Source organism: Amphibalanus amphitrite, unplaced genomic scaffold (assembly GCF_019059575.1).
Source record: "Amphibalanus amphitrite isolate SeventyFive unplaced genomic scaffold, NRLGWU_Aamphi_draft 000087F_arrow, whole genome shotgun sequence".
Classification (NCBI taxonomy): Eukaryota; Metazoa; Arthropoda; class Thecostraca; order Balanomorpha; family Balanidae; genus Amphibalanus; species Amphibalanus amphitrite.
The window spans coordinates 187,297-211,281 of NW_024881583.1; the positions used below are offsets into that span (position 1 = coordinate 187,297).

Sequence of the window (23,985 nt, forward strand, 5' to 3'; positions counted from 1 at the left end):
GAGCAGCATTGTATCGCACGATTAAATTGACGCATCGTCTATTGCGGACTATAGGTATATCAGTCTCCCTTCGAAGATGGATTTCGTTGTTTCCATACAAGTGCATTTTTCGATCTCGCATCAGTTGCATGCCATATACTGGAGATTCAACGCGTTCGATTTTTTTTTTTGCCGAATCTGAGGACCTTTAGAAGCTGTGCCGCATCTTCTCGGGCGTATTTCCTAAATAACACAGTAACCCACTCTGGTGGCTGTGCTTGCGCTCGCGCTCGGCCGCCGGTGTGAGCCCCGCGGTGACGGTCGGCGGCTCCCGCCCTGTTGCAGGTCTGCCGCCGTGGGCGCTGCCGCCCCCGCCGCCGCCCCCGCCCCCGCCGCCCGCGCCGCTGGCGGACGGGGCGCGCCGCCGCCACGTGTGCCCCGAGTGTGGCAAGGAGTTCCGCGCGGCCACCTCACTGTACCACCACATGCCGGTGCACCGCGGACTGACAACGTGTCCGCTGTGCGGCCGAGTCTACTCGCGCCGGCCGGACCTGGTCAACCACCTGCGACAGGTGCACGACCTCAGCTGGCCGCCGCCCGCCGCGCCCGCCGCGCCCGCCGCCGGCGACGGGGGCGGCGACTCAACGGCCGGCGGGCACGGCGCCTGAGCGGCCGGCGGAGAGCCGGGACGCATGAAACGGTGGCAGCTTTCCGGGAGGTTATGTGATCACATCTTTCCGATAAAAGAATGCTGCTGATGTGGTCATTTCATTGGACTGTGATTCATACAATCCGGGCTGATTTTTTGATTAGGTTATTTGATGTCGGGCCGCTGTAGGCGGTTGGAGGATCGTTGTCAGATTGGAACATCGGTTGTCGGAGGTCACCGGTCACCGTGACGATCTATAATTTCGTCGAAAAGCGCACACGTTTCTTGTGTAGCGCTCTATGTACGGAAGATGGCTCTGGCAGTTTGCACAACTCGGCCTTAGTAGATATCACTGCGGACTGTTTGCACCAGTTTCTAAGAGTTGACAGAACCGATAGAATGCAACCACAATTCAGCGCTATTCCGATTGGAAAGCGAACGCTGGCATTTGGGGAATGTTGAACTCTGACTTGGTTAATTAAGATCGCCAAGGTGATCGCAATGTGGAAAGCTGTCAATGCAGATGAGCGTTGTTTTATGTTACCTGATAACAAACAATACACTTGTCACTTATTCACTTTTTGCCAATGCGACCGACTTTGCGGCCATGGATAATTCATTGTATGTGATTATTGAATTCTTATTTGAAGTGAAATATCGCGAATTCCCATGTATGTAAAGGGCACACTATTCGGCCTACCTAATGAAGCGTAATGCCGCTAGCACCCGTCCCCTGCCCCAATCCCTTCTCCCCTAAATCCCTAGTTATTCCTCCCGACGTCCTGACCGGGGCTCCGCCCTGCCGCTGTCGTGTCTGCCTCCAGGCTACTCCCGATCTGTGGACGCCTTCATCAGCTGGCTGTTATGTCCGGTGCCGGGCTGCGGTAAATATCTGCGCAACAAGTGCCGTCTGAGTGAACACCTCGCCTGGCACCGCGGCGAGACCGTCTGCCCGCGCTGCCACCGGCGCTTCTCCACGCGCCGCTACATGCTCGAGCACCAGAAGTCTCATCGGCGCGGTGAAGGGTCGGTGTGCGCGGGCACCGGAGAGCCAGTGGAATGGAGCCGAGGTGGTCAGGGGACGAAGAGCGACTGATGGTGAGGAAATGACTGGATACATTGCTAGGATGAGGAGATAGGATGGTTTCCTGTCGCTGTTGGCTCAAGATGAGCCGTGACTGTGACGATAGGGAGGTGTTTTATTGCCGGCAGCAGCCGGCAATAAAAAATCAACTGGAAGAAGCACAATAAGGATATTCAAAGGCATGTTGTGATGTCTTCTCAAGATGTTACGCTAACACGCATTGGTTTTCATGTTTCTGTTGCATTGTATGGTACCTATTAGCCCGAAATGACATTCAATAGGCTCAACAGAGCATGCTGCATGTTCGACGGCTTCTCATTTAGAAAGCCTCCACGGTAGTCGCGTGCGGATATTCCTGTTAATTTGTCTACTTTTTTCGTTTTAGTGGTTCTTGGGAGCTGTTGACTCGATTTTAGTTAGAAAGAAAAACGTGTCACGTGCTTAGTTAATAGTTACCTTGAATAAAGTGGCGGTGCCAACTCTGAGTTTGTAACTAGGCTCCAAGCTGGTATTGCTGACGAAAATAACATTCTTCTTAGTATATATTGAGACGGGTTGCACAGCACATTGGGTGGACGCGTTTCGTCTAAGATTTTCATGGAAGCTTCTTCGAACGCACGCGGTGACGGTTCCCGATGTTCGGGAGAGCAGTTAAGCGAACGTGGGGATTGGCATATGTTGCTTTGATTGTCGATACCTAAATCGGAGCTGTTGTTTTAGACTTTAGTTACAGCAAGCGATACCTATTGAAGCTTAGAAATGGTACACTAATTATTGCCATGCTGGTACGTATTATGCGTTGATTCTTGATACTGCATTCGATTAAACTGCAGTGGGTAGTTTAATCATTGCAGTGAATCATTGCAGTGGCAGAAAAAGATGAATACCAATTTTTTTGACCAGGGAGAGAAATAGAAAACTGGACTACTTTGTTAATTTCTATTTTATTACACCTTTTTTATTTCCTTCAGTTTCAAACGATTTATCGCCTTATTGCACCCTTTGAGACGGTTTGGTTGTGGGTCGCGCCGGCAGGTCACTCCCACATCTGCCCCGTGCCCGGCTGTGGCAAATACCTGCGGAACAGCGCCCGCCGCAGCGAGCACCTCTCCTGGCACCGCGGCGAGACGGTGTGCCACATCTGTAGCCAGCGCCTCTCCACCAAGAGCGTGCTGAGCGTCCACCTGACCAGTGTGCACCAGTGGCGGCCGGGCGCCTCGTGAACTGACCACTGTGCACCAGTGGCGGCCGGGCGCCTCGTGAACTGACCAGTGTGCACCAGTGGCGGCCGGGCGCCTCGTGAACGGCCGTCGGCGGCGCGTCAGGTGCGCTCACTGCGGCTGGGCTGTCGAGCTCATAGGGGTTCTCTATCGCTCCACTAACTACCTATATTCAGCGTGAAAACTGTGGTACGCTTCTTACATTTAGCTTCGGTAGTAGTGATGACGATCGTTGCCTATTTACAAACTTATCCCTTGGCTCATATCCAAGATTTCTGAAACATTTAGTGGTCTTCTTCATTTGAACAACCTTCGTATATATATTTCAGCCTCTGTTAACTATTATTGTTATCGTGGTAATTATTCTTGCTATTGTCATCTACTTGAACGCTCGTGTCAAATCGCATAAGTTACGCTTTTTCTTGTTGAGATGGGCCATTTATTTCGTTCTCGCCTTCAATCGTTTTCCTGGCCGTGGGCAATCCTTCGAGCATTATAAGATCGGTGCCTCAATCTATTGAGAAAACGAGAATGTTGCTTCGTGACCTCGAGGATACTTATTCTACTTCGCTAAATATCATCACTTTACCATCCTTACTTTAAAATACTACCGCGATTGTTGAGCGGCGAAATTCCTCCGTTGCGCCACCTACGAGCGGTCGGTCCTCGGCTCTGTCCATAGTCCTACGGGCAGTCAGCCCTCAGCTCTATCCTTAGTCCCACAGGCGGTCGGCCCTCAGCTTTGTCCGCTGTTCGACAGGTGTTCGTCCGTCGTACTGTCCCGTGCTTGGCTGCAACAAGCTACTCACCGACGGATCGAGACGCAGCGAGCACCTCTCCTGGCACCGCGGAGAGACCGTCTGCCAGATATGTGGCAACCGCTACACTACCAAGAGCAACTTGCGCATCCACATGGAAAGAAAACATGCGGCGAGAAAGGACACAAGGCCGGGAGGGTCTTTCGTGTGAAACGCGAGTGGTTGGTTGAAAGGTGATGGGATCTATCTCATGGCGTTTGGTGTAACCGGTGCTTTGGTTGCTGGAGCTTTTTGAGTGCGCTTCTTACGGACATTCCACATGGGAACTTAGCTTGTGAGTGGTCATTGCTGCTCAAATGCAATGCAAAGGTTAGATGCGCAGCCGTGGATTTAGAAGGTGTCGACGTGATATATTCGAGAGTGCTCAACAAAAGAGCAGTATTGATTTCCAGGAATGCCGGGAGATTACAGAGACATCTCGTGAAGATTACTAATGCACGCTTTGCGTTCTTGACGTATGATGGCACACGTATACCTGTGTGTGCTGTAAATTGGTTGCAATGACAGTTTATCGCCCATCCAATTCCAATATATTCGCCCACTGCGACATCGACGAGTGCCCCATACACTCACTCACCTCTGATATGCAACGATGACACATACATCAATTGCGTTCTGTTGTACGGAATGTCCAGCGCCACATCCTGCCAGGGTAACCCTCGCGATACCGTGAACCCTCTATTACCCCCACCGCGCCTCATCGCCATTACCTACCCTCACCTCACCATCCTGCCTGGGTAGCCCTCGCGATACCGAGAACCCTTTATTACCCTCACCGCGCCTGCAGTGTCCGATGGCGGGCTGTGGCCGCCGCTTTCCCAACCGGCACCGGTACAGTGAGCACCTCTCCTGGCACCGCGGAGAGGCCATCTGCCAGGTCTGCGGCAACTGCTACAGCACCAAGAGCCACTTGTGCTACCACATGTTGGCTAGCCACAACTGAAGTCAGTGTGGCACTGCTGGCGCAGGCGTGCTGTCTCTTGCATCGAAAATATTGTTTTTGATGGAGGTGTTGGTTCTCTCTCGTGAAAAGTTCGGAGCTCGTATGGATGAAGAACGGGATGTAGATGTATGTTATTAGATTTATTTTATGAACAGGATGTATATTATTTACGCTTTGAAGCGCGTATTGCTGAGCTAGCGATGCACTGTTTTCAGCGTTAGACATTATCGCCTACGTGTTAAAGTGAAGTTTTGTGCACAATAGCTGTATGGTGGCTGCGTCTCATGTAAATATATCTGTTATGTGTAATTTTGTGTTTTAATTAAATACTTGACAATTTTTCAACAACATAAAATGGAAGTTCATGTTTATTTTTTGTGCACTAGTTTTAGTTATAAGTTGACACTCTTGTTTCATCATTCATCGATGGTCTGCTGAAATGAATCGATAGTCAATTGATTGTTGTGTCTACAATTCGTACAAGTATTGTCGCGGCGACTGAGATATTTTATCGCTATTTTTAACGTTTGAATTTTGAATACGACTCATCGGGACCTCGGCGAGCCTTCCGCCGAAACCATTTTCAGCGTCCTCCGATAGTGTATGCGATAAGAGACAGTCTAGGTCCCGGCTGCCACTTGATCAATCTTTGAATTGTAGAATGCTGAACAGGTTTTTCGTGGCATGACCTGGCTTAGCTGGCACCACGAATCATAGTGAAGGCGCGGAAACAACTATCTCTACGCTGATCAAATTATCACATCTACCGATTTTCAAATGTGGTACCCGTTACCTGATAGCCAAACCTAATCGCATAGCTAAATATTTCCTTATATTAGGCTCCCACACTCTAAACCCACCGGCGATACCCTCTCAGCAGCCGTTTACTTCGGCAGGTGCTGGTTTCTTGTGCCCGGTGGCCGGCTGCGGGAGGATCTTCCCGAACCAACCTCGACGCAGCGAGCACCTCTCCTGGCACCGCGGCGAGACGGTCTGCCAGTTCTGTGGGAAACAGTACAGCACCAAGACCCGTCTACGCATCCACATAGCGGCTAAACACCATTGAAGTCATTGTGCATTAAATTCGCCATGTGCATTAGGTATCGGCGTTGGTGGAGGTGTTGGTTTTCTTCCACTGTGAGGAAGCTGTTTCGGATGGATGTAGATCTTTAATTGCTAAGTAGGTGTAGGATATGGACTGGCTGGTGAGAGTTCGCGTCTACTTGAACATGAGCAACAAAACGACACGCACAGTGATGTGATACACTGCTTCTGGCGTTAAAGATTACCTCATACGTGTTTCACCCGCTTACGTTTTATGTTCGTGAATTTTTTATTGACTGTTGATGGCTGGCCGTACCGCTTGTGTTTCCACGTATTGTTCTTTTTTCAATAAAAGCATGGATCTTTTGTTTGTATAACCGTTGTTCTAACTGTTAGGAGGCTTAGGGACAGTCGGTTCATCATTCATCAGCTCATTAACTGGACCAAATCGATAGTGGATCGATGTTCTCTTCGGATCGTATTGTCGCTGTGATTGCGAGATTTTCCTTTTAAGACACTCTTGCTCAACACGATTGCTTGGGACATAAGTGAGTGTTTCGACCGTCGTGATACTTGTATCCCGCTCGAGCCGGGGCTAGCTGCAATCAGCGGCAGTCTGCATCGATGCCGGGCCGTTGGGCTAGTTTGTCTATCCACTAGTTTGGTATTTCTTTCTCTCGGGTGAGGAATGCTAAGGAGGTTAGAATTTCGTGGCACAGGCTACTTAATCTGAAACAAGTCACGGTGACTGTTTCGGCTCACGGTAGCAATAAATATTTATGCCGATATTTCAATTATTTAGTTTGCTTTTTATCATTAGTGACCTACCAATCTATGAAATGTCATTTATAGACGCAAGTTTCATAAACATATCAACCGACCCAAGCTCCATACCTCAAGTATACCTTTAGGCCCCTAAACACTCCCGACCCACAGTCCTCAGTCTGTGGAACCCTCTCAGGCGACCGTTTGCTTCTACAGGTGCCGGTATTTTGTGCCCGGTGGCCGGCTGCGGGAGGATCTTCGCGAACGGACCACGGTACAGCGAGCACATGTCCTGGCACCGCGGCGAGACGGTCTGCCAGATCTGCGGCAAGCAATACACCACCAAGAGCCACTTGCGCTACCACATAGCGGCAAAGCACTGCTGAAGTCAGTGTGCAGTGTGGTGCGGGCTTGCCGCCTTGTTCATCAGATGCCAGCTTTTCTGGAGGTGTTGGTTTTCTCCAACTGTGAGAAGGTTGGTTCGGATAGATGATGATCTTTTATTGCTAGGTAGGTAAAGGTTTAGGTCATGGTAGATGAGAGCTCGCGTCTACTTGAACGTGAACTCCTTACTTGCCTTCATATTGTTCATACCCCCGTGGCGATTCCTTTATATAAGGTTTGCCTGTGTTCCACGTTCTTCATAATTTAAGAGCTATTCTTTGGATCTGTCTCTGGGAATTTGTGAACGGACGTTGAATTCTGTGAACAGCGTGTGATGCATTGTTTCTGGCGTTAAAGATAACCTCTGAAGTGTTTCACCCGCTTACGCGTTGTGTTCGTGAATCGCGGGGTTACGGATGGATGTACTGCTTGTCTTTTCCATTTATTGTCGCTCTCTTTCAAAGAAAACATGGTTGTTGGTGCTTTTTGTTTTTATAACAGATTTAATGGGAGGTATAGGGTCATTGTTCATCTGCATTCATCACCTCATTTGGGCCAAATCGATTGTGAATCGATGTCCTCTTCGGATCTTATTGTTGCGGTGATTGCGAGATTTTCCTTTGAAGGCACTCCTTTTCAACACGAGCTTTTCTTTTCAAGACACTCATTTTCAACACGATTGCTTGGGACAAAAGAGATTTTTCGACTGTCGTGATGCGTGTATTCCGCTCGAGCCGGGGCTAGCTGCGATCAGGGGCAGTCTACATGGGTGCCGGGATGGTGGGCTAGTTTGTCTTTTCTATCCACTAGTTTGTTGTTTCCTTCTCTCGGGTGAAGAATGCTAAGGAGGTTTGAGTTTCGCAAACGGGCTAGAACTTCGTGGCATGGCTGCTTGACGTGGAATAAATTACGATTACGGTTCCAGCTCCGGTAGCAACTACATATATTTACGCCGATCATTTCATTTTATTTAGTTTAGTTTTTACTATTATTGACCGAGCCATCTATGAACTGCCGTTTCAAAATGCTGGTTCCATCAACATATCACCTGACGCAAATCGTATACGTCGGTTGTATACCTTTAGGCTCCCAAACACTCCCGACCCACAGTCCTATGTTGGTGGTACCATGGATATACAGCGTGATGCCCTCTCAGCAGCCGTTTGCTTCTACAGGTGCTGGCTTCTTGTGCTCTGTGCCCGGCTGCGGGAGGGTCTTCCCTAACGGACCTCGGCGGAGCGAGCACCTGTCCTGGCACCGCGGCGAGACGGTCTGCCAGATCTGTGGCAAACGGTACACCACCATGAGCCACTTGCGCCACCACATTTCGACTAAGCACTTTTGAAGTGTGCGATATGGCGCGGGCGTGCCGCCCTGTGCAATGTGCATGCAGTGCGGGTTTTGATTCAGGTGCTGGCTTTCTCCCATTAATGATTAAGAAAACTTGAAAGGCGTGCGGATGGATGAAGACTTATTGATGTGTAGGTTTATGTGATCGTAGATCGAATGTTCACATCAACAAAAAACGTGAGCTTGTTTTTGCCGTTTTATTGTGCATGCTACAGACATGATTCCTTTCTGTTAGGTTTTCGTTGTGTTTGCCATTGTGAAATAACTACAATATGTTTAAACACGTATTTTGAGCTTGGCCCTTGGTATCTGATGTTCTCTGTGGAGGGACTTTGATGCGCATCTTGTCGAGCTAGTGATGCGCAGTGCTGGGCGTTAAACAATTTATGTTACGTGTTTAACCCGCTTACATTTTGTGTTCGTGAGCTTATAGTTATGGTGGTTGCATCTCATGTAAATATATTATGTTGGTTTATATCGCTGTAGTCTCTTCCATTCCTGTTTGCTCCTTTTTGAGCGAAAACATGGATTTTTGTGTTGTTGGTTTTTGTACAACAGAACTAATCGGAGGTTGACAGTCAGTTTCCATCGTCCATCAATCCATTCACTGGACTGAATCGATGGTAAATCTGTCGTATCGTCTACAAATTGTGGTAAAAATGTTCGTGGTGAGTAGATATTTTATCATTTTTCTAGGTTCTTTTTTTTAACGCGATTGATTGGGACCTCGGTATGTTCCGGCTATCACCACAGTCAGCACTCGTCGATGCGATAAGGGACAGTCTAGATGCTGGGAGACCAGTTTGTCCACTAGTACTTGATTCGCTTCTCGATTTTAGAATTTAGAATGAGTAGGTGAGGTTAGCATGTTGGAATTTCGTGGCATGACCTGGCACCGCTCACAGTGACGGCAAAGTAACAACAGCTGTGTTTACGCGGTCAAACGACCATATCTTTCAACTTCTCTTTCAAAGCAATGCAATTGCACATTACTTTTAGACTAACTCAACCGTATTGCACAAATGAGCTTTGCCTATTACATCCCAGACATCCAAACACTCCCGACCCACGACCCTCTGCCGGTATCATACCTGCCCTCTCATCCAGCCATTTACTTCTACAGGTGCCGGCTTCCCGTGCCCGGTGCCCGGCTGCGGGCGGGTCTTCCCGAACGGACCTCGGCGCAGCGAGCACCTCTCCTGGCACCGCGGCGAGACGCAGTGCTCCGGCTGCGGTGTCCGGCTGACCACCAAACGCAGCCTGCGCAACCACATGGTCAAGTGTGTCGCCTCTGCCGCCGCCAGGGTCACTGGAGCCCACCGTGGAGGGATGGACAAACCGTACTGAACATGCACCTGCTGGCCGCACTGATCGTACGTATGTGTATGTATGTATAGTGAAGTGATATGCCGTGAACAGCGGTGGGATCCGCTGCGCGCAGGCGAGATTCACGTGGAGGGGAGGGATGTTACCCCGTCAAACCCCAGATGTAATGTGGGCTAGTTTCACCTGGAATGCAGGGTAATATATGAGCGACGTATAGAGTGATAGGTTGATACGCCGTGGAAGCCCATATGAAGGCTCGCAGTGGTTATAAAGCCGAATTAATTGTGGCCAACTAAAGACATAGAATTGATGTGCAGTTTTTTGTAGATCCGTAGCATAGCTGCTAAGGAATCGTAAGAAGCTGTGTTTTAGACTTAAGAATTTAGCCTTATGTTTTAGACTTTTGCGACGAAGTGGTAGGTATTTAAGTGGCTATAGCATTAATGCTCGTTTGTATATAATAGTAACCGATGCTCGTTTGTGTAAGATAGTTACCAGAATCTCATGGTAGCGGACGTGAACTGACTGCCAAAGCTTCCCCGTGAATGGGAGGCATCGATCTTGAATCATTTAAGCATTTTGAGCGCCGCCGACTGTGCTAGATTCCATTCTTATTGTGCTAGAATAGAGGTCCGATATTCCTACGGACTCAATGTGAGCATCGCTTCAGCCAACCGGCCGGAATTGGTGGACGGTTTGAGGCTGAGTGTTGATGTTGAGGCGCGTATGTGTTGATGTAGTAAGTTTTGCATCTAGTTTGTGTGTTGTCAATGGGTTATATGGTGCATATGCTGTCCATGAAATCAATCAATAAATACATTTTGGTTGGTTTGGTTTTTATTTTGCTTTTCTTCCGACTGGTCATGTTGCGCAACAGTGAATGTGCAAGCACTTTGGTTGCGACTCTTTCTCTGATTTAGATGTAGACGTTGAACATTTTCAAACTATCTCTGTCTCCAAAGCTCCGGCCAGCGTTGGCTTACAACTGAAATCACCGATTATATGGAAACGGTCGATAACAGGACAAATTAAAATATCCCACCACAAGTACTTCGACAAATACTAACCAATTAAATAAATCTGAATACGCTACGACATCTCATCTCCGGGCATCCCCACATCCCGGAGCACCCCATCCTGTCCGTTCTGCTGTCGAGCGCAGACAGTCCGCGGGTCGGACCGGGTTGCTGCCGCCGCGCTGACCCCACCCCGTCCCGCCAGGTCTCGGGATGCTGTGCCCAGTGCCCGGCTGCGGCCGGTATCTGCCCAACCGGTTCCGGCGCAGCGAGCACCTCTCCTGGCACCGCGGAGAGACCATCTGTACCGTGTGCCACCAGCAGTTCTGCTCTCGGACGGCGCTGCGCATCCACATGCGGAAGCGCCACGGCGACGGCACGCAGCAGCTCTGATGCCCACGGCGACGGCACGCAGCAGTTCTGATGCCCACGGCGACGGCACGCAGCAGTTCTGATGCCGGTGCACCTGACACAACGGCGTCGGAATGGAGTTCTGATACTCGGCGCACCCGATACCACGGCGTCGGACTGCAGTTATGATACCCGGTGCACCTGATACCACGGCGCCGGACAGTATCTACGCTGTATCTACAGTAGTTCTGATACACCGGCGTCGGGCTGCAGTTCTGACACACCGGCATCGAACTGCAGTTCTGATGCTCGGTGCACCTGATACCGAGCTGAACAGAGCGAGTGGTTTGGCCCCAGCGGCCACTGTGGACGAATGATGTGGGTTAATGAGTGAGAGCTGATCCACGTGTTCTGAGTGTTCCAGGGAGAAGGTCTGGTGGTGGGTGGGACGACAGCTACGTTGTATATTCTGACAGACGTGAGGAGGAATTAATGAGAGTAATGAGACTCGGCTTAAATTGGCACCCATGCAACTTGACACAATAACATTAGGCATGCGGTCTTTTGGAGTTCAAGCCATTTGATAGTTCGTGAACATATGAATACCTTTTTGGAAAAGCCGTGATGTTTGTGCTTTATTACGAGCAGGAGAGGCGCTTTTTTATTCGCCGGATCACTTCCTGCAGGGCCGCCTCCGCTTGGAATAGCCTGCCACATCCATCTCCGGCTGCAGCCGCAGAACCGCTTTTATCTCTGCGCTGAACAAGCATGCACCTTAGGGCGTTTTCCCCGCATTTTGTTTTTAGGGACATATTCATATAGCGTCTTTTATCAGCGTCACATGCTTTCGCATATTTTTTTAATGTCTATATTTTAGCTTTCATGCCAATTTGTATTTTATTATCTTACCGACGTAACCTCGTCTGTGTACTTTGTCATTGACAAAAATCAAACATGAAGCCACGTTTGTGGGATGATTCGAAAATATACATCTGAATCTGAACCTGAAAAAGCTCATCTTTTTTCTTTCGTTTTTACTGTAAGTATAGTAGGCTTGGCACGCTAAGTATTTAGCTAATGAGCATTGAGCACCGCTGGATGGCTCAAATATCGGTACGATTATATGTTGACAATTAGGTACTTTTGGCTAGCTGATAATGCTTATTGTGTTCTCTGCCCTAAGCTTCTAACGGGACGTTTTCAGTAAATATGCGAGCCATACTTGATACTGAACTTTTGTAGTTTCCAGACAGCGTCATCATCTCCACTGTTTCACACTGTCCCCACAGCAGATAAGGGATCTGTCCGTAGGTTGAATATGCGGGTGATTTGTTCTATAGCCTCCTTTCGGCTAACTAATCTACACGGTACACGGTACACCCCTTATTGTTGTCATGGATGTTCATGGCTCCGAAATAGTAGTACGGATATGAATTAAAGGGACCCTCCCACCTTCAAAAAGTTAATGAATTGGCATGAAAGTGATGTCGCTCGGTTTAGAAAGAGCGTAAACGAATATCTACCAAATTTCATCGAAAAATATTCACCGTTTTTCAAGTTATTAGACTTTTACTTTTGTTTACTTTTTGGGATCTCCGCTGTTCCTAGCGATTTTATTTGAAAGTGCGGCGCTTTTTGCGCGCAAAGCAGCATATACCACCGCGTGCTACCAAACGTTTTAGTAAAAGATTTAAAATCGTTAGATCTGCGCTGACGTCACATTTAGAGGGGGAATTCTAATGCATTAGCCCTTCGTAAACCAAGTGCTGCAACTTTGAAATAAGATATTTTCTATTTGAGACATTTCTCGATCTTGTAAGTGCTCAAACCGGTAAGTACAAGCCAGGGACTCCATTTTGACTATCTCAACTCAAAGCTAATGTTCAGGTGGGATGGTCACTTTAACTATTCACGACCTCCTTGTAGTAACCTCCATCCAAAATAACCTTAAATGCGTGATTCATTTCATCGCAAGGAAATCGCAATGCTACGCAGCTATCCTATCTCCATTTTCTAGCTGCTCATACTCCCCAAATTCACATCGCTGCGCATACAAAGCCCATCCCGTCTGCGCGGTCTCAGTTCCACTGGCCGAGCCTCTGACAGCGGGCGGCGGCGGCCGGCTGTGTTACAGGTCTGCCGTGTCCGGAGGTGGGCTGTGGCCGACGCCTGCGGAACTCGCAGCGACTCTCTGACCACCTGGCCTGGCACCGCGGCGAGACCGTCTGTCCCGTCTGTGGCCAGCTGCTCTCGTCCAAAACCAAACTGCGCGGCCACATGTACCACAGACACCGGATCGATGATCTCTATATCGGCGGGGGACCGTCGGCGAGGCGATAGAACTGCTTTTGGACAGCAAACTGCATGTGTTAGTTGGGGGAATGGTTGACAGCCAGCTGCGAGTTACTAGCTCTGAGGTCCCGAGACCCCGGCTGGCGTGTTATCATCATCATCATCATCATATTTATTTGACATCCTTTGAGGACAAAACAAGGAGAACATATCTTCATAACATAACCGTGACAAATGAAGATACAAACACAGCACGGCACAACAAAGTCACGTTTGCAAAGCACGGGCAGCTTTTTACATCAGACGGACTAGGAGAATCAGTTTGGATGTATTATATGATTGCTCTTCCTCCTGGGAACGCCGCTATTAATCGACCATGCTCGTATATGCTGCGTTCAGAATCTGATGGCTTACTTATTCTGGAATGAAATTTGTTCGTTCATCGCTATGTGCAGGACTACCATGCAAGATGCATGAGGCTATAAATTGACTCCTCACAACGTGCTTACCAAAAGTCACTCATAGTAGACTGAATTGAACGCGTATCTACTTCACAGAATATTGCTTGTCGCGGGGTGTCTCCGTTCGTGTTTGACGGAAGCCGTTTAGTGTTCGCTGCGTATTTTAACTACATGTCTGTCACGATCTGCATTTATCTCATCTGAGCCAATACAGTTTGCATCCATACATACGGACTTATATTTAACTTTCGGCGTTATAAGGGGCATTACGCGACGATTTTTACAAACTTCCGAAATGGGTATCGCGAGTGTAGGTGCGTTTTTGCGAGAAGTGCATCGAGGCCGAGCACGAACACTGCTCGGTTAACACATTTCGCAACTCTGGTATTTTGCGCTGAACGGGAGCCTGTGGGCTCTCATAGGTATAGAAGGATTTTGTTGTGGTTATCACGCAATTCGAGTGTAGCTTCGACTATAACCGTGAGTCCCAACTGTTTCTGGTTTCCGGTGTATCGGTTAACAATATTGTTTCTAACGATATAACCATCAAATGGATTTTCGAATGGATAGCTGTAGTATTTGAAATTATCCAAGGCAGCAAATTACAACTTATTGATGGTGACGGCGCACCAAACAAGGTAGCCCCTGATATCCGCTCCTGGACACCGTGGGACATGGCTTCGGCGGTGTCACCAGGTCCCCAGGCCTGTGAGGAGTCGCGGCGCCCCTGAGCTGACCGGGCCTGTGCGTTGCAGGCGGAGGTATCCTCTGCCCGGAGCCGGGCTGCGGGGCTCGGGTGCGCTCTCAGCAGCGCCTGTCGGACCACCGCGCCTGGCACCGCGGCGAGACGGTCTGCTCCGTGTGCCGAGTGCGGCTCTCCTCCAAGACCAAGCTGCGCAGCCACCTTCAGCGTCAGCACGGCTCCGACCCGAGCGGCGGCGAGCTCTGGGGACAGCGCTTCATCAACTTGTAGATGTTGTGTCCCCCGGTCTTCTGAAGGGCTGAGGCGGTTCCGCTTCCTCTGTGGTTGTCATGTGGCCCACGGCGAGCCTATGGAGACTGCGCTTCATAAATGTGTAGACGTGGTAGTTTTTCGTGGTCCAGGTGGTTATAGGAAGCCATTGAACTGTTAGGTGCCTCTGGGCAGATGGGGCGGCCATATTGTATTATTCGCGGGATGCCTTATTATACCCAAACCTGTGCGTGATTGTTGAGAGGCTCCGATGGTATATCAAAGGATGTCACCACACATTCCAAGCGAGTGACGATTTTCTAGAGGGGAGTGCTGGACAGCCGTGCTTTTAGAGATAGGTTGTCGAATTTCACAATGAGCTAGACCTGTTTCAGATGCTAATGCAGAAATGTAATGAAATAAGATGTGTCCGAAGGATAATGCTGGTAAGGGATCTGAAGCTGAGGGTCATGAGTCTCCTTATGATGATTCTCCTGCAGTTCCTATATCGATATTGTTTATTTTGCACGTAATCAATCATGCATGTCATACAAGCCAGTAAATCGGTCAGTAAATGATAATGTGATTATCTTTCGACTGATGCGTGGATAGTTGATGCATTGAAAAGGTTGCATGCTCTCAGCGGACGGTTAACTGTGTTGAATTATAGTTTGATGCGAGTGGATACGACTGAATGACGGATGCCTTGTTGGTTAGGTCAACCCTGTAGATAATTATATTTTGAATATTATGCGTGGATATATGCTAAGGCGGGAGGTGTGGATATTACCAGCTATGCTTAACTTTTCCATGTCATTGGCGCAGCGGCGATAACACCCTGGCGTATGTGCATTTTCCATAAGGTCTGCTTTCCCTTAGTTTTGTAAGTCTAGCACTTACCATCTTGTTTGTCATTTACGATACTCCGTGTCCTTTATATACAGGTTTTGTGAATGTTTATATGCGAGTCATCTTCGACTTCTGTTTTCATATTTAGTGGACGACGGTGTATCGTTATCCGAAATTGTAACCAACATGCTTATATAATCAATAATACACGTTGCAATTTTTCCCACTATCGGGTATCATTGAATAAGCTCGATCGGTGCCTTGTAGCAACTTTGTTTCGATGTGTTTAGATCGGTGCCTGGCGGCAAGTTTGTTTCGATGCATTTGGATGTTATGGTTTTCTAACGCAAAACGGGTAGATAGCTGCTTTATTTCATTCATCTGTACTTGGCTGATGTCGGGAAGATAGAGATGGAAAATGACGATTGAGGGTAGTACCTGAGTAAAATGAATTTTGAGGTGAGTTCGAACATCCGAAAACAATGCTTTCACTTTCGCTTGCTGATAACTACATGTATGAGCATTGGAAGGGCATTGTTGTTGGTCTGCCTCGACCATATCAAAAATTTTGAATTTTATTTTTGTTTTGAGCGATAAACTTCTATATGAAGTTCAGTGCATTTTTTCCATTAAACCTCACGAGTTTCATTATTCCTTCCGGCGACCAGCCAACGAATTCAAAGCAATAATCCAGCCTGATTACATCCGCCTGCTGCTCGGCCGGACGTGCCTCGTCCGCCGGTCACCGTGCCCCTGTGACCACCCCGTCCGGTCCGCAGGGATCCCCTGTCCGGAGCCGGGCTGCGGCGCCGTGCTGCGCAGCTCTCAGCGTCTCTCGGACCACCGCGCCTGGCACCGCGGCGACACTACCTGTCCCGTGTGCACCAAATGCTTCAGCCGGCCGGACGTACTGCGCGAACACCGGCGCCGCTCGTCCGCCTGCCGGCCGGCGCCGGCCTGCTCCTGTGACTCGTGCCTGGCGCTGATCAGTCGCGGGTTCAAACCGCTTCACACGGGGCAGTAGCGCGGTCACTGAGGTCACTGAGGTCGCAAGATGTGTCCTGGGAGTTACAAAATGTGTCCTTGGGGTTACAAAATGGGTCACAGGTCACAATATGGGTCGCAAATGTCACAAGATGGGTTTGCGGGGTCACAACCTAAGTGACCTGATGGAATGTTGGTGGCTTGATAGGTGATTGATTAACGTCGATGTGAGCTAGAGGTTTTAACTTACTAAACTTAAACTAAACTAAACTAAACTAAAACTAACAACAAACACGGTGAAGGTTGGTTTCCATTTACGCTGCTTATATCATCTTCGGATTGGGTAATTTCTTTTGAGCGAATATGCTCATCCATGAGCAAGTTAGTCGTAGATATGCTGGCTTTCGTGGGCTGAACTCATTCATTTATCAGCACGTGTACCTAGATGCTGCATGCTTCCTCGATAGCCACTGACGGCATGAATGACAATTCAGTAAGAATTTGCCGGTTTTTTTTCGTAGTCTGTAAATGCTTAGGTACTTACGAAATGAGTGTTCGAGTGTTCAAACCAGGTGTAAGAGATTTGTGGGCTGATGCTCAGCCCTTCATAATTATTGAAGGGCTTCGGATCGATTGCAGTGTAGGGGAAGGAGGGTGAATTGCGCCACCTTAAGGAAAAACGCTAATTGTAAGAAAACCGCTGGAGATATAAGCATGCATTGGTGACCATTTCAAAGAGGAACTCATTGGCTACGATTTAAGAACCTCCCGATCAATTAAGAATGTTTCGTTTGCTTCTGACAGCTGCTTTTTCAGAAACATGTAAAAGGGCGCATTTGCCAACAACTGCTGTAAATTGCGCCAGGGGGATGGCGCAATTAGAACCCAATTGCGCCCTATACTTTAACATGGCTAAGCGAATGAGACGGAATGCATACACCCCGGCAGTCTAATGTCATTGCGGCTTACTTTAACATTCATAATGTTATTCACACGGGTTAAATAATAAATGTAGGTGTAAATCGCGATGTTTTTTTGCCCAGGTAGATAACTTTACATGTGTTCGTACGCTTGTAAAAGTGCAACGAAAACGTTTACTGCAACTGACTAGATATATGTGAACGTATGCGCCTATACGGTTACATTTCCAATCGTTTCTCTCAAAATTAATAATTTTTATTGTTTCGACAGCTTTATGACATCAATTTTTACTTTTTTATCATAGCTGTCACCTCTCACGCCTGAGTCCATGTTGAAAATGTCGTATTTTGTCAATTACACCACAAGTTCGTAGCCTAAATGGCAGCTGCATTATAAGTTTGACGAGAGAAATAATTTGCGGACTGACGACAGCGGGTTGCTCCCCTGCCTGACATTAAACTCCTTCTTTATTGCAATCAGTTAATGATGCATTCATGCTGTCGTGATATACAATAGCTACACCATTATTCTATTTGCGCCCCCCTGGCGCAATTGCCATGGGCGCAATTAAAATTGAGGTACTTTTTAATAAAAGCGTGGAAGTTATCATAAAGATGTTGATTGAAGTTAACTGTTTTAGTGAAATATAATGAAAAAAGGGTTTTTCTTTCTAAATATCACTCTGAAAATCACACAAATATCACACATTTTTATAGCCAACGGTTCAAAATACTGCAAAAAAGCTAAGAAAACGCCGTAACATCTTTGATGGCGTAATGAGCCTTGCTGATTGGCTTCATCGGGGAGCTTGGGCCATAAAAGGAACTATCCAGTAGGGAAAATAATGTTTTCGAACACAAAATTCAAAACATGCCATTGAATCCGTGGGAATGTTGGTGGGCGCAATTGGTTAGGAGGGCGCAATACACCCACTTTCCCCTAGATATGTAAGTAGCAGTACAGGGTGGACCAAAAAGGATGGAAACATTTTAAATTCGTATTAAACGTGCAATATTACATGCAGGTGACTGAAAATGATACCAAACGAGAGTACATTTTGTGGAAATTCATAATGACATCATGCTCAGCTGCTTTCTCTCGTTTTCAGTCTCTCACAGCAAATGTTCAAGGAGACCACTTTTGCGAGACAGGCACAGATCGGCCCGCCTGGCGGCTGACGCGATAGCCCGACGACACATGTCCTCTGGTATGACTCGCACAGCCTTGATGATCGCTCTCTTTAGGCCACAGAAGCTTGCTGGACCTTCTTTGTAGACCTGGCCCTTGAGATGACGTTACAGGAAAAAAAATCCATAGGAGTCAAGTCAAGTGAGCAGACGGGCCAGTTCCGACTGGCACCGCGAGATATCAGCTGGTCACCAGAGTGGTTCTCGATCCACTTGAGCATTGTTTTGCTATGTGATGAGACGCACCGCCTTGCTGGAGCCACATGAGGTCCAAGATACTGCCATACGTCGCTTGATCTCACTTCAAGAACTTCTTTAGCGTCGCTTGGTAGGTCTGCCACGTCGCTCCCACCCTCGAACCGAAGTGGAACTGGCCTGTCTGCTCAACCGACCTGACCCTATAGATTTTTTCTTGTACGGTCATCTCAAGGGTCACCGGTCAGGTCTATAAAGAAGGTTCTGTAAGCTTTAGTGACCTGAAGAGAGCGATCACCAAGGCTGTGCGAGTCATACCAGAGGACATGTGTCGTCGGGCTATCGCGTCAGCCACCAGGCGGGCCGATCTGTGCCTGTCTCGCAAAGGCGGTCTCCTCGAACATCTACTGTGAGAGACTGAAAACGAGAGAAAGCAGCTGAGCATGATGTCATTATGAATTTCCACAAAATGTACTCTCGTTTCGTATCATTTTCAGTCACCTGCATGCAATATTGCATGTTTTATACAAGTTTAAAATGTTTCCATCCTTTTTGGTCCACCCTGTAAAGAAGTGTTGTTGAGTTTGCCACGGGTTTGTCAGTGTTGGTTGGTTTCGCGGTTTCTTACATATGACGTAGCCTTTTAGCAGTTACTTAGAACAGTTAGGTATGTGCAGTGTGTAGGGATGGCGAATGCATGTTGTGTTCTTTTCTCTGCAGGCTTTTTAAGTCGATTTTTAGGCTATTTTATTTCCGAACATTATACATGCGCACCATGTTCGAGGGCGTGTAACTGCGCTGCATCTGATGTCTGTGTAGATATGTTAGCACGGAGATGTTACTGTAAAATAAATGAATGCATAAAGGCCAACATTTTGTTTTTTTTTTCCTGGTGTAGTGATGCTATTCGTGAACGCAAGTCACCGGCTTTGGTGATCATTTGGCAATCTGATTCGATAACTATTTCCTCTCGGACCGATTGGCGCTGGCATAAGTAGGTATTCGGCCATCATTCATATTCATGATTTGGCGGCATCTTACGGCCAGAAACTCGTTTATGAAGTGCGGGTAAGTTCCATTAATTCGCCTGCGAGTCCTTCCAGGGGTGGCAAACTATATCCGTGCGTTTTATCATCTATCTAGCCGATGACGTTAGTTACGTTTTCCGTTAATGCTGTCACCTCTACCCAAGGCCCTCTACCCCACTCAGGTAGATCTTCAACCATCAGAATCCTATTATATAAAAATGCTAACTAAAACATTCCACTATCCCTCCTAAAAAAGCATCGCACTGCCCAAGGCACTGCCTTCGCCTGCGGGAAGGGCGCTGCTGCGGTGAGCTGACCGCCCGGCCGGTCCACAGGACTGCCGTGTCGGGTACCCGGCTGTGGCGCCGTGCTGAAGAACCGAGCCCGTCTCTCCGACCACAACGCCTGGCACCGAGGGGACACTGTCTGCCCCGTGTGCACCAAGCGCTTCAGCACTCCGGGGAACCTGCGCGAACACTGCAGGACTGTGCGCTGTGCTCCACCGCCGCCGCCGCTGCCGCCGCAGGCCCGGGCGGCTCAGTTCAAGTGGTGATGGTCTTGGTCTGGTGGTGCTTTGGTGCCTGGTGATGGCACTATTCGTACCTATAGTGACGAGACGACACGGGTTAGCAGTATTTCTGCGACTGTACAGAGGTGGTAGTGGGTAGTAGACGACGTAGCTTAGTAGCTATGGGTGGATGAGAGAGACTGGGTAGTGAAAATGCTCTTAATCCGATGCTTGTATAGCCACCTAATAGGTAACTTTCTTATTTCTTAAGCCTAGGCACTGTTAGTGTTTAATTGAATTGCAATCTCGAAAAGTTGAGTAGACTGTGGTGATGGGTTTTTAGTATGCGTGCAATCTAAGCGAGGTGTACAACAGTTATCGGTATAGTTCGTAAATTACATAGTAGTGTTTTACTTTTAGTGACGCCGCACCAACGCTAGCATTGACATGGCACCGCTGACAAGTGACACAATACCGATCAGAATTCTGAATTTTTGAACACACTACGGCAAAAAGGAAATTGCTCTCGTTGACGTTATTGTGAAGAGCTTATGCATTATAAGCAATGTTGTTCTAAACGCTTGCCTAGTGTCTGATACGTGCTGATATGATGTGTAAGTGGTGTTCAGCTCACGATTCTGTTTGCGATCAATCTGTCGCCTATTAGCAATTTTTAGATAAATATAGTTACTACCCTTCATATACTTCGGTCTTTTTGTGTACAGGCGAATTTTCGAACAACTGGCGTTGGCAGAAAATCTCCGAAGATATACAATTATGTAATGTCTACCGGTGACATTCTTTTCAAACATGTTCCTTCGATCAATCCGCGAATTACGTTCTACGCCTCTGCTCATTTGACCCCATCGCCATCCTGGGCTTCGTTTCATAAAGCGACTCCGTAACTCACGCCGGTTTTTGGTCTTGTATTGCAAGTGCATGTGAGGCCATGACGATAGTTTGAATCGTTGAATTTATTTATCTTGCAAGCAAGAACAGAAGTGAGAACGGGAGATAAATTTATCTCTTCAAATGCACTTGAAAAAAAAAAACAAGATAAAAAACCGGCGTAAGTTACGGACTCGCTTTATGAAACGAGGCCCTGGAGCCCGTCTCTATGCCGTGGCGGAGCTAGCGCCAGTCTATCACCTCGCCTCGCCTCCCGTTACAGGGTGGCGTTGCCCCGAGCCCGGCTGCGGCCGGGTGCTGCCCAACCCTCAGCGGGCGTCCGACCACCGCGCCTGGCACCGGGGGGACACTGTCTGCCCCGTGTGCACCAAACGTCTCAGCACCCCGGGGAGCCTACGAGAGCACCGCCTGACCGTGCGCTGCGCCCCGCCGCAGGCGCAGGCCAGGGCTGCTCACTTCAAGTGGTGATGGTCTGGTGGTGCTTTGGTGCCTGGTGATGGCACTAGCTGGTGATGACACAGGGGCTAGCTGTAAGGCATTTCTGAGACTCTGCAGAGGCGGGAGCGGATGATACTTGCGATGCGTTGATGAGATAGACTTTGCGGTGGAGATGTTCTCAGTTCGATGTTTGTATAGCCACGTAATAGCTCATTTTGTAATTCATTTGAGACTAAGGTACCTACTGTAAGTGTGTAATTGGTTTTTAATCCCGAAAGTTGAGTAGATTTTGGTGATGGGTTATACCGTATACGTGTGCTTGGTCTAAGCAAGGTGTTCAGCAACCGGCACAGTTCGAATAAGATAGTGTTTTACCTTGAGTGACGCCGCGCTAACACCAGCAGTAACCCGGCATTGCTTTTATCTTCTAATTCTGAGTTTCGAAGTGCATATACGATAGGTAAAAGGTAAATCGGTCCTGTTGTCGTCGTTGTAAAATGTTGATGCTTGTTCAGGATTTTGTTGGTGATCACCCTGTCTCGTTTTTAGTTTTCTTAGATAAATAAAGTTACTTCCCAATTCCCATGTCGTGTTTGTTATGTGCAGACGAATTTTTGAGCGGCGTCGGCAGAAAGTATCCGAAGAGTTATTTAGTTACCTACATACTTATTGGTAAGTAGGTACATTTACGCTACCGTAAGGTGGGGCCATTTAAGACAGCATTTAAAATTGCTATAAAATAAAAACCGTTTGAAATTTATGCTTAATTTTTGCTCAGGCGATTTACTGTTCTATTCCTCACCATCCTTAGCAAAATATCACTCAAAAATCAAACGATCTTCATTTTATTGTGATTTTAAATACTTTCTCAAATAGCCCCACTTTACGGTACGTTAAATTTTGGGACATATTGCGTAATATCACCACCTGGCATCGGTGAACGCCGTATTCACCATACCTAGATCAGGAACGGGCAGTTTTGAAGTTGACGATGGTTGCTCGTCATTCTTTTCAAAGTGAAATATGTGTAACATCGATTACCTGTGGAAATAGTCCTACGGGACCCTATTTAATGTCTACGATTGACATTCTTTGCAAACATCTTCCTTCGATCAATCGGCGAAGCTACGATCTACGCCGTTATTATTTAACTCCATGATCCATCGCTATTCGTTTCCCGGAGCCGAGCTCATGCCGTGGCGGCAGTCGGTATCACCTCGCCTCGCCTCCCGTTACAGGGTGGCGCTGCCCCGAGCCCAACTGCGGCCGGGTGTTGCCCAACTCCCAGCGGCTGTCGGACCACCGCGCCTGGCACCGAGGGGACACCACCTGTCCCGTCTGCCTGCGCTGCTTCAGCGAGACGCGCCGGCTGCGCCAGCACCGCCGCTCGGCCCGCTGCGTGCCGCCGCTCGTGACGCGACGCCCGCCCCCGCCGCCCCCGTCCCTGGCCCCACCCCCACCAGCGCACTTTGGGCGGTAGACGTATGGCGCTCGATTGCCGAGTGTTCTCGTCGTTAGATCACCGTCGTCCGTTTGGCCGCGGTAACGGTAGCGGAATGGGCTCATCGAAGAGGCGTGGTTTTGATCAGCGGAGAGTGATAGGTAACAGTGTTCAGAAGAATATGGAATTGCATCCATCATCAAAAGGAAACCATTCAAAGTTGTTTGGTGAGCAACAGCTGAGGCGAGAGTGCGAAGTTGGTGTTACGTTCTTATAGTTTTGTGGCGAGAAAGTGACGCGGACTGGGTTATCTAGCGGCAACTGAGCTGTCATATGGCTGATATGACTGGATGATATGACTGATATGACGAATGCCTTTAATCGGTCTTCTGAGGAGATCTGTGTGTTGCTTTGGGAGAGGATCATAGTTATACTTTCGACTACTCCCGTTTGTATTAGAGAATCTCATACTTATACATGTAGGACGAGATGTTGAAACCAAGAAGAACCGCACAAACGATGTATTATAAGCGGAAAGCGTGGTGATAATGTGTCCGCTCTCTACGCAGGGACACACAATGCCAATAATATAAGTCGTTTTTAATGTTTACGTGAGTGGTACTGAATGATGAAAAGATGCCATGGATACCCGCATAGGTTTGAGTCGCCTTTAGTTAGAGATTGTAAGCTTTTTAGTGAGTTTTTGGTCTTGCTGAGCTATCCTTTTCTACATATAGCTGAGCTTTTCATGCTACCATGTGTATCCGTAATAGATGCTTCTTCTCATGGATAATGCACTGCATTCCTGGTTTAGTGCTGGCGAAGGTGCGTCTGTGTTATTTCAGCCGGATTATGCATTAGGTATCCCGGAAATACATTTTGAAAGTCATT

General features: G+C 48.1%; 1 protein-coding gene across 17 annotated transcripts in view; it reads left to right on the top strand.

The window, feature by feature from the left end:
* LOC122379897 (protein bric-a-brac 2-like) overlaps nucleotides 1-23,985 on the top strand; it is a 68,282-nt gene that overhangs the window by 30,157 nt on the left and 14,140 nt on the right. The window contains exon 6 of one of the 17 annotated variants that reach the window (XM_043362505.1): nucleotides 21,478-21,851. The exons of 5 other annotated variants lie outside the window; for them this stretch is intronic. In XM_043362505.1, coding sequence (XP_043218440.1) covers nucleotides 21,478-21,683 — 206 coding nt within the window. In that variant the 3' untranslated portion in view covers nucleotides 21,684-21,851. Of the gene's footprint in view, nucleotides 1-1,452; nucleotides 2,197-2,747; nucleotides 2,951-3,692; nucleotides 5,003-5,589; nucleotides 5,936-6,718; nucleotides 8,712-9,359; nucleotides 10,538-10,783; nucleotides 11,952-14,437; nucleotides 14,671-16,262; nucleotides 17,096-20,133; nucleotides 20,718-21,477; nucleotides 21,852-23,985 lie in introns of those variants that run through there. 11 more of the 17 variants (XM_043362500.1, XM_043362495.1, XM_043362501.1 and 8 more) reach the window with 11 other exon arrangements.